The sequence below is a fragment of the Lactuca sativa genome, chromosome 9, assembly GCF_002870075.4.
Source record: "Lactuca sativa cultivar Salinas chromosome 9, Lsat_Salinas_v11, whole genome shotgun sequence".
NCBI lineage: Eukaryota > Viridiplantae > Streptophyta > Magnoliopsida > Asterales > Asteraceae > Lactuca > Lactuca sativa.
The window spans coordinates 175,947,613-175,959,180 of NC_056631.2; the positions used below are offsets into that span (position 1 = coordinate 175,947,613).

The following is an 11,568-nucleotide window of genomic DNA, read 5'->3' on the forward strand; positions in this document are numbered from 1 at the left end:
AAGAAAATATCATGATAAGAATGATGAGGCCATATATGATCTTATAGTTGATTTTGTTGTAGGCATAAGAGAAATAATGACATGTAAATAATAAAGGAAAAACCTTAGAAAAACCCAACACATTTTCATCAAATCCTTAAAAAAATTATTATATTATCTTTTTTGTATGTTAAAATCCTTATATTTTTTAAAATATTTAATTTAAGGCTTTGAGTTCGGTAAATCCTATATAGCAAAAAATGCAAGGTAATCGATTTTAAACGGTTTGATGGTTATAATCCATTAGATTAAATGTAAATTTGTTGAGTTTAAGGCTATGGGGTATCAACACGCGTGAAAGCCATTCCACATCATCATCTATACATCTTCACAACTGATTTACTATTCACGGGGGTGGTGTTCACTAGTGAACAAGAGTGAGACAAAAGAGAGAGAGAGAAAGAAGAGAGATAGAAAGAAACGGTTTTGATTGGGTGTGAGAACCCGTAATTGGCTTCAATCCACACCACCATTACTCCTAATGGGGGCGATGGGGGCGATGTTCACTAGTGAACATCTCCTCCATATAGGCTCGACATAGGATTTTTATGTGTGAAAAAAGAACTGTACCCCATGGCCTTATGAAGTTTTTCAATAAAAAAAATAAATAAAAACATGAAATGCTGAAGAAAAAAAGGTTTCTAAAAAATTGAGGCTAAAACTGGAAATTTAGAAGCCTATCTTTTTAATTATCATTTGGTTATCGAATCCAAGATTCAAGAGCCAAACTTTACGAGTGGCAGCAAACACGAATTCAAGATAATAACGGTTTCATTCGATCTCAAACTAGCACGATAAGCAAGATTCCGGCAGAAGGCAGATACGACGGCCATGGTATCAATGAGCTTCGCCGCCGCGGCACAGCCGTTTCTGAAAAGAGCCGTTCAAATCATCCCTAGCCCTAATTTCACACTCCTCAACCATAAGTTTCCTCCCTCTTTATTCCATGCTCCTTTGACTTCTTCAGGTTTCATCATCAATTCTCATATCCCTTCTCAATTTTTTTTGCAATTGGTGTCACGATTTGTCAAATTTACTTGCTTTCTTCTTAATTTTATGTTAATTAGTCATGGGTTTAATGTATACGTACTGAAAGTTAATAATTGATTATCCTTTCACTTTGAAAGTCCAACATTTCACCGTTTAACTTCAAAATTACATGCGAATTCCGGAAGTTTTCTTGAAAACAATTCTCGCTACTTACTGTTTACAACAGGAACTCAAAATACTGATACAATTGGTGTTAAATGTGTAACAACACCTATAAATTTTGCATTTTAGAAATACTAGATTTGACCTCAGAAAGGTCAAACCCCTAAATCTTGATTCCTTTTGTGTTTCAACTTAGGGACTATTGGTATATGTCATGTGGCACAAGCTATAAAGGGTGACTCTGAGGTTTCACTGAAGGGAGTTGTTAATGAAGAAGTGAAGCATATATTTGAAATGGTAACTATGCATGACAAGGGGTAAAAGGGTAATTTTGCTTTTGAAGCTTCCCGAAACAAGAAAAAAATGCCATTTCTTGATTCTTATAGATTCAAATTTCGGTTTGTATTAGGCAAAACGGGCATCATTAAGGCGTGAAGTTCTTCATACGGATTTTCTCACACCACCTGTGTTGAAGGAGTCAATGGTAATTTTAGAAAAGTTAGCAGATGTTAAGGTTTTCTCTCAAGGTGGTTACCCGGAGGCTGAACGTTGCCGGCTGTCAGTTGGTCATCCGGAAGCTTTGACAACCGAGCCCGACGTTGTGGCGGCGATAAGGTGGTTCAGGGTTATTTTTGTCTTTTTTATATTTTAGATTCAAATTTTGGGTTTAAAGATCTTTGATATATTGATTTCTTTTTGATTTTTTTTATCAGTATTTCGGGGAACTTTGGGTTTCAACCTTGTTCCCATGGTGACTTTCTTGGCTCTATTCTTGGCACGGGGATTGTAAGAGATAAAGTAGGGGACATTCTTTTGCAGGTAATATTAGAAAAACAGATACAAACAATAAAGCTGACGGTAAAAAGACACAAACAGTAAAGCTTTTACTCACAGTAAAAAGATACAAACAATAAAACTGTCAGTAAAAAGATACAACAATAAAGCTAACAGTAAAAAGATACAAACAATAAAACTTTTACTGACAGTAAAAAAATACAAACAATAAAGCTGACAATAAAAAGATACAAACAGTAAAGCTTTTACTGACAGTAAAAAGATACAACAATAAAGCTGATAGTAAAAAGATAAAATGATACAGACAGTAAAGCTGACAGTAAAAAGATACAGACAGTAAAACTGACAGTAAAAAAATAAAAAGATACAGACAGTAAAGCTGACAGTAAAAAGATACAAACAGTAAAACTGACAGTAAAAAGATACAAACAATAAAGTTGACAGTAAAAAGATACAAACGGTAAAGCTGATTGCATAAGTTTAATTTGCATATACACGAATAACAAAAAGTGAAGTTGAAAAAAAGAAAAAGAAATTACATATAATTTGTTGAAAACCATTTGATTTTTTTTCTTTGGTTGTAGGGTGAAAAAGGAGCTCATGTGCTTGTTGTTCAGGAATTAGTTGACTTCCTTACCATGTCACTCGATAAGGTAACAAAGGAATGGACTTTAGTCAATTTCTATTTTAGAGAATGTACTTTGAAAGTCAACATTTAAGGGAATATGTTATAAGTCTATAATCAAATAAGGGTCAATTTCACATAAATTTTATCTATGATAGGTTGGGAATGTACCCGTTACATGTAAGAAGATGCCATTGATTGCCCTTGAATATGAACCACCAAGGTCATTAACAAAAATATTATTTTTTTCTTTTTAATATTTTTAGCGTAATAAACTTGACATAAAACTTGCTTTTTTGTAGGACTAAAACGTTCAAAACAGTAGAAGCTTCTATGAGAATTGATGCCATAGCAAGTGCAGGATTCAAGATTTCAAGATCAAAATTAGTTGCCTTGATTAGGTACAACTCTTATGACAATTTTCTTGATATTATTTGAAAAAAATCATTTTTTTTTTTGCATTAATTTTGGAGCCTTGTGTTTTAGTGATGGGGATGTGCGTGTGAATTGGGTGACTGTGTCGAAGAATAATACAACTATAAGAAGTGGAGACATGATATCTGTAAGTGGGAAAGGAAGACTAAAGGTTAGATAACACAAAACTGTCTTTTTCCTACTAAATGTTGTCTGGATTAATGATATTTTAAAAGACAATGACGAAAAACTTGAGGAAATGGAAAGAAAAATAAGTGAGGGGAGTTTTGTAAAAGGTCACGACTTAATGGGGAAAGCATATCATTTTCCAAACTTTCTGTTGTTAAGTCGTTTTTTCTCTATTAGGTCAAAAAAGAGACACATGTATATGTTTATTAAATAAAAAAGAAACAAACATAAATTTTTTGGTTTTGTCAAATAACACCTTGGTGTTTTGCATTTCGACAGATAGGAGAAGTGAACGAAACCAAGAAGGGAAAGTTTGCAGTTGAGCTCATACGCTTTTTATGATCTTCTTCGTAGTGATGATGCTTGATCGATATTTTGAAAGTTGAAACTTAAAATGGGTGAAATGTGACATTGGTTTAAACTCAAAGGGGTGTTTTGGAAAATATGCAAACTCAATGGGCTTGTTTCACATGCTTGTATAGTTGCTCTAAGGTTGTATTGAATTTGACTATTGAGATATGTATGTGCTTCTTAACGGGTTAATTATTAAAAAGTGTCAAGGTTTTAGGCCATTTTTCGGTTTTTCCCTATATATTAAAAAGTAAAATATAAAGAAAAATAATGACCTCATGGTTAAATTTGTTATAGTAAAGAGTCTAACTCTCAACATTTGTTTCAACAAAATGTTACCTTCCAACGTAAATAGATTACAAAATAACCAAAGAAATATTTCAAAAAATGTATTACAAAAAATTCTGTAATTTTGTTGTATAATAAATAAATAAGTTATCAAGACTTATGTTGTATAGGTATGTTTATTGTTCTTATTGTTATTTGAATTATTTACTAAGATACTAGGTGTGAGACCCGTGTATTACACGAAGTTATTACAATAAATGATTTTTTGCATTTTTATCTCTTAATAGCATCATACTTTCATTTGTATCACATAATACATTATGATGATATTAAGGGATAAAGAGGCAAGTATGATGCCATTATGGTGTAAAAACAAAATATAAATTATGATGCTATTACACAAATTAACAAACAAAAACAACAGGAGCAGGGGAAATATTATTTAAGAACTGCAAAATCATAAAACTAAAGCCAAATATAAGTCTATAATGTTAAAAATAAACAATCTATAAAGTAGAATGCTATTACATTATTAAAACAAACATATTTAATGTAGTAAAATCAACAAACACTGTACAATTGGAATAAAAGGAAGCTAATATGTGCTATAAAGAGTATATGTGTTATAAAGATTGATTTTTTATTTGCTTTTTTGCATTGTTAAAGACAAATACAAACGACATACTTAAAACATAATTAAAGACAAATACAAACGACATACATAATTACACACAAACACACAGTGATAACATGGTTAAAAAAAATTGATTTTAGCGCTGTGTAGAAGCATATTCCAACCTTGCGTAGAAGCTGCAAGGTAACAAATATACACTTTATCTAAGCAAATTAGTATAAGATAATGATAGTAAAATGTATGCAGGATGTTGCATTTTTGAAAAATAAATGTCTACATACACAAACAGTAAAACATAGTAGTTTCAATTTGGTGTTTAAAGTGGTAGAAATGTGGTAGTGTACTCATATTTTATAAATTAAAACGACATGTCACAAAGTAGTTAGTTGAGAAGGGAAAAAGGTTAATTTACAACAAATACACAAAATAAGGAAATCATTATACAGAAGTGGATGGAGTGTGGATGCAAAATAAGACCGAAATGATATACAAATCAAGTTTTGTGCAGCACATATAGAACATCTAAAAAGTTAATAATACCTCAAGTACTACCTACCTACTTATACTATCAAAGGATGTACTATTCAGATAGACAACAATTTGATAGAGAAAGTCGTCCCCCAGAACAACTGTACCACCTGTGGAGATAACAAACAAATACTTGATTAAAAAGACGTTACTACCCTTATACTCACAAGTAAATTTGGGGGTTATCAATTATAACAAACGAACACCAATAAACAATATGAAACATTTTTACTCATTCAAACAGAATATAAGTATTATGTTAGTATACTCATATTTTACAAATTAAAATGACATGTCACAAAGTAGTTAGTTGAGAAGGGAAAAAGGTTAATTTACAACAAATACACAAGATAAGGAAATCATTATACAGAAGTGGATGGAGTGTGGATGCAAAATAAGACCGAAAATGATATACAAATCAAGTTTTGTGCAGCACATATAGAACATTTAAAAAGTTAATAATACCTCAAGTACCACCTACTTACCATCAAGGATGTACCATTCAGATAGACAACAATTTGATAGAGAAATTCGTCCCCCAGAACAACTGTACCACCTGTGGAGATAACAAACAAATACTTGATTAAAAAGATGTTACTACCCTTATACTCACAAGTAAATTTGGGGGTTATCAATTATAACAAACGAACACCAATAAACAATATGAAACATTTTTACTCATTCAAACAGAATATAAGTATTATGTTATCATGAACAAAAAAAGATAACAAACAAATTTTTAATTAAAAAGACCATACTACCCTTATACCCACGAGTAACTTTGGGGGTTATCAATACTTAATCGAACCTGTAATAACACCAACAATAAACATTTTGAAACCTTATTACTCATTCCAACAAAGTATAAATATTATGTTATCATGAACAAAAAATATACATAATCAAATATATTGTGACAAATTTAACAATTTTCTAATATTTGCCAAAACAGAATGTACACCAAATTGAAACAAAAACAATCACATCTATGATTTTTTTAACAAATAAGAGTTTTTTTTTTCATGCTTTTAATCACTCGATCATGTGTGTAGGGATAATTTGATGCAAGTGACATTTTTTAATCTTAATTGAAGTTGTATATTAAGATTCTCAGAAACTTGCAAATTACACCAAGTGGGTTATTTCAACTAACCTAAACCATTAACCATTTGGGGGGTTACATAGCAAGCAGTTATATCATCAAGCACATAATCTTCATTTTGACCAATTATCGAGAAATCCGGACCAAAAATTGTTATGAGCATATAATCAAACAGTTGGTGTGCAGGGATAATTTGATGCAGGTGACATTTTTTAATCTTAATTGAAGTCGTTTATTAAGATTCTCAGAAACTTGCAAATTACACCAAGTGGGTTATTTCAACTAACCTAAACCATTAACCATCCGGGGGTTACATAGCAAACAATTATATCATCAAACACATAAGCTTCATTTGACCAATTATCGAGAAATCCAGACGAAAAACTGTTATGAGCATATAATCAAACAGTTGGTGTGCAAGGATAGTAGAATCGTACCTATAATAACGCCAACAATTAAACTGAGAACGTGGAAGATCGATAATTGCAAGGGTTACAGCATGAAGATGGATGTAGATCCTAAAGATCGATGTTGGTAGATCAAGAAATTGGAAGATCGATGATGGAGTTTTGGGCTGGATTGCTGATCGAAGATGGGAAGCCTGATGATGGATTGAGAGAATAATTGGAGGCGTAAATGAGGAGATGTAAAATGAGGGTATCAAAAAGACATCAATTGTATTAATTATCGCCTTTATTTCTAGCAAAATTGTAATCGAAATAAGCTATGTATGTAAACCAATCAGAAAATTACATTTGGAAATAATAAAATTCTAAAAATCTATTAAAATGTCATGTGTCCAGATCATTGAGGACATGACATGTGGCAGAACAATGATTTTATTTATTAGTGTAGATATCAATATCAAATAAAATTTTTATAACTATATAGATTTTTTAAGCGTAATTCCTTAAAACAATAAATACAATATTATAATTTATAATAATCAAATAAATAAGATGATATATAGTTATATACACAAATAAATAAATAAAAGTTGGAAAACAATACATATAGAAATGGGCTTTTTAGGCCCACTTACTATCTTTATTATACAACGGCTATCATTATCATGTCCCAAATTCGAACAATTCAAACTGAATCCAACTCTCCCTCCAGTTCTCTGCATTCTGCAATGGCGACCTCCAATGGCTTCCAAACAACGCCAACCAAAACCACACTAAACGATAAAAATTCTTCATCTGTTTCAAGGAAGCACCAGCGTTCTCACCAGAAAACCACCGAATCGTCGTCTTCCTTCAAGGCACGATTCGAAGCCTACAATCGCCTTCAAGCTGCCGCAGTTGCATTTGGAGAAAAGCTTCCAATTCCTGAGATTGTAGCCATTGGAGGTCAGTCTGATGGAAAGAGCTCGCTTCTCGAAGCACTTCTGGGATTCCGATTTAACGTTCGCGAGGTCGAAATGGGTACCCGTAGACCTCTCATACTTCAGATGGTTCATGATCCTACTGCTCTCGATCCTAGGTGTCGATTTCAGGTCAGTTCCGGTTTCCCCCAATTGCATATGATCGTGTGTTAAGCATAAAGTTAATTTGTAGTTAGGGTTTATGATTGAAATTTAGGTCAAATTGGAGCATTTTTTCTTTAAAAGAGCTTCTATTTTCTTGCAAATTTACTTATTTCTTGTTTGATTCTCAAAATTCACTTTAAACAACAGGAAGAAGATTCTGAGGAATATGGCACTCCTATAATGTCAGCATCTGCAATTGCAGACACCATCAAATCAAGAACAGATACACTCTTGAAAAAGACTAAAACTGCAGTCTCTCCTAAGCCAATTGTAATGCGAGCTGAATATGCACATTGCCCTAATCTCACCATCATCGACACTCCTGGATTTGTTCTCAAGGTAACACACATACAATATACTCACAAGTTTTTGAATCAACATCAACATCAACATTTACATACATGTTAATGATACTTATAACTTAAAAAACTGTAATTGTCAGGCCAAAAAAGGTGAACCAGAGAGCACACCAGAAGAAATCCTATCAATGGTCAAGTCATTAGCTACCCCACCACACAGAATCCTTGTATTCCTTCAACAAAGTAGTGTGGAATGGTGCTCATCTTTATGGCTTGATTCCATTCGCGAAATTGATCCAACTTTTCGAAGAACTGTAATTGTTGTCTCCAAATTTGATAATCGCCTCAGGGTATATACACAAACATTCAAAATCCTTCTAAGCTAATCTATAATCTATATACCAATTATACAGATTTAAAAAAAATGTAATAATTCTTGTAGGAATTCACTGAAAGATGGGAAGTGGATAGCTACTTAAGTGCAAGTGGCTACCTTGGAGAAAATACACGCCCCTTTTTTGTAGCTCTACCAAAAGACAAATCAACAGTTTCAAATGAAGAATTTCGCCACCAAATCTCCCAAGTGGATCTTGATGTATTACACCATCTACAAAACTCTGTAAAAGGTGGATTTGATGAAGAAAAATATAAATCCCAAATTGGGTTTTCATGTCTTAAAGATTACCTTGAATCCGAGCTTCAAAAGAGATATAAAGAAGCTGCTCCAACAACTTTGGCATTGCTTCAACAACGTTGTAGTGAAGTCACTACCGAATTAAACTCCATGGATTCCAAAATTCAAGCCACTTCAGATGTTGCTCATCTTCGTAGATCATCAATGTTGTTTGCATCTTCTATCTGCAACCATTTGGTATAAAGTTGTTCTTCGTTAACTTTGTATAGTTAGTATCCATGTAGTATTTACCTATTTACCCCCAATAATTGTTATTGTTATTGTTGGATGAAGGGATCACTGATAGATGGAGCAGCGGATCCTGACCCAGAGCAATGGGGAAAAACAACAGAAGAGGAAAGATTAGAAAGTGGAATTGGAAGTTGGCCTGGTGTTTCGACTGCTATAAAGCCACCTAATGGTAGCCTTCGCCTTTATGGTGGTGCTGCTTTTGAAAGAGTTATGCATGAGTTTCGTTGTGCTACGTATTCAATCGAATGCCCTCCTGTTTCAAGAGAGAAGGTAAAAAAAAACACTAAAATTCACTTAAACACGAGTGATTTTTTTTTTGGATAATATGATTTTGAATGTATTTTGATAGGTGGCGAATATAATACTTGCTCATGCGGGTAGAGGTGGCGGGAGAGGGATTGTGGAGGCGGCTGCTGAGATTGCCCGGGCAGCTGCCCGATCTTGGCTTGCCCCAATGCTTGATACTGCTTGTGAACGGCTTGCTTTTGTGTTGAGAAACCTCTTTGATCTTGCTATTGAGAGAAATCACCTCTCCCATGCTAATTGTAAGTTCTTTAACTTTAGTGTTTAGGGTTGGGTTTAGATAGACAGATTTGAAAAATTTTCAATTCAACCCAACCCAATCAATCTGTTTAAATTAAACAGATTGAAAATTTCAACCCAGCCCAACTGTTAGATAAACATCTAACAGGTTTTCTGGGTTGACTCAATTAAATTTCAAACGAACATTACGTAAAAAATGTTTAAACTAAGTAACAACCTATAATATGAAAATAAATAAATATATTTAAACGAGTCGGCAAGTTGACTTTTGGTCAAAATTTCAACCGTAACCGAACCTATTAAGTTAAAAGGGTTCTTAAAGTTGACCTGTTTAATTGAACATGTTGAAAAAATCTCAACTCAACCTGTTAATTTTGGAATGGCTCGATTTTTGCTGGTTCTACATGTTCCAATGTAGATTTGGATTCTTGTTACTGCTCACTGTGTATCTGATTTACATCTCACATGTTTCTTTTGACACCAGTGTGGATGTTACTTTTGAGACATGACTATCCACGTCAAAAAAAAAAAGATACGGACTAAACCTGTGATTGTGAGACTGTGACTGTGATTGTGACTGTGTTTTTTGTTGACAGATACAAAAAAGATTGTGGATATGGAGGGATACATAGGATTTCACACCGCTTTAAGACACTCATACAATTCTTTCATACAAAATCTTTCAAAAGAATGCAAACAACTTGTTCGCCATCACCTCGATTCAGTCACAAGCTCATATTCTCAAATATGTTATGAAACCGATCCTATTACTCCTTACAGATATCAACATTCAACATTATTTCTTGAATTATCACAACATAAAACGAAAATATCTAGAAAAGAAAACATACCCAATAAGGACATGACACCTGGCAAACTTGTGGACCCACGAGAAGCTTACATGACTATCCCCGAAACCCCTTCGCCTGACCAACCATCTGATGATAATTTTGTAATTAAAAAAGAAAATGAAATTTATAAAAGGCCTTCAAGGATTCATGGTAATAATAATAATTTGAAATCGGGTTTTTCGTATTCTGAGATTTGTTTATCAGCTTCACAACATTTTGCACGAATTCGTGAAGTTTTGATTGAGCGAAGTGTGACATCAGCATTGAATTCTGGTTTTTTAACCCCATGGTATGATTCTAATGTTTTTTTTTTTTAATTTTTTTATCTTGATGTTTTATTCTCTTTATATAAGATATTCAAACTTTTTTCAATTACATATGATACTTAAAAACTTTTTTCGATATTTCTAATGCTATTCTATATGTTTAATTTTTTGTAGACTTGTTGACTTTTTTTTCCCATGTGGGTAGCCATAAATATCATGTTTTTTTTTTTTTTATTTGATGTACATCAAAAACTTGAAAACTTTATTCATATACATCACATAATTCATAGCTATACAGCTTTTAATGCTTTCATATGTACCTTTATCGGGTAGCCATAAATACGATGTTCTTTTTTTCAACATTTTCATCAAAAACATTAAAACATTATTCGATGTTATTGTTTGTTTTTATAAATATCATGTTTTTATTCCATATAAATATCATGTTTTTAATTTTTTTTTTTTTTTTTATGTGGATAGTCGCGAAAGGCTAATGGTGGCACTTGGATTGGATTTATTCGCTGTAAATGATGAAAAGTTTATGGATATGTTTGTAGCTCCGGGAGCAATTGATGTCCTACAAAATGAACGCGAGTCTCTTCAAAAACGTCAAAAGATATTGCACACTTGTTTGTCTGAATTCAAATCTATTGCTAGATCACTCTAAAATGGTTTTTTTATTTTTTTTTATTTATTTTTTTGTAACTATGTTACATGATGTTTATCCATATAGGGTGTAACAATTGATATAAATAAATAAATACACATTTATACCAGCTTTTTTGGTCCTCTAATCTAGATAATATCAAACAAATATTTTTTTAGTTTTCTTATCTCAAGGAATGTTCCATTAAAACTTTTGATCGTTAAGCGTTTAGGGTGTTTGGTAAATTTAAAATCAACATATAAATAATCAAGTACACCTCTGAATCAACATTTTCAATTTTGCATCATACGTAACGGTTATTTTATTTTTTATTTTTTTTAGTTTTTATAAAGTTCAAAAAATACCTTCGTTTTCTTCGATTCTTTTTTC

The 11,568-nt window shown here is 32.4% G+C and overlaps 2 protein-coding genes across 3 annotated transcripts; both read left to right on the forward strand.

Moving 5' to 3' along the window:
• The first annotated feature begins 721 nt into the window (after positions 1–721).
• On the forward strand, positions 722–3,786 carry LOC111916912 (uncharacterized). Its single transcript, XM_023912564.3, has 9 exons — positions 722–1,006; positions 1,388–1,488; positions 1,601–1,806; positions 1,905–2,010; positions 2,571–2,639; positions 2,770–2,834; positions 2,914–3,012; positions 3,098–3,197; positions 3,494–3,786. The coding sequence occupies exons 1-9, from the start codon at positions 871–873 to the stop codon at positions 3,554–3,556; spliced, it is 945 nt and encodes a 314-aa protein (XP_023768332.1). The 5' UTR covers positions 722–870; the 3' UTR covers positions 3,557–3,786.
• A 3,266-nt stretch (positions 3,787–7,052) lies between these two features.
• Positions 7,053–11,308, forward strand: LOC111916911 (dynamin-related protein 5A). 2 transcript variants are annotated; one of them, XM_042898256.1, is made up of 8 exons: positions 7,053–7,615; positions 7,796–7,987; positions 8,091–8,297; positions 8,390–8,818; positions 8,915–9,142; positions 9,222–9,417; positions 10,471–10,555; positions 11,013–11,308. In XM_042898256.1, exons 1-8 carry the CDS (start codon positions 7,190–7,192, stop codon positions 11,197–11,199), a joined length of 1,950 nt encoding a protein of 649 aa, XP_042754190.1. In that variant the 5' UTR covers positions 7,053–7,189; the 3' UTR covers positions 11,200–11,308. The 2 variants fall into 2 exon arrangements, with proteins under 2 accessions (XP_042754190.1, XP_023768331.2); XM_023912563.2 differs by having other exon boundaries at positions 7,055–7,615; positions 10,012–10,555.
• Positions 11,309–11,568: the final 260 nt, after the last annotated feature.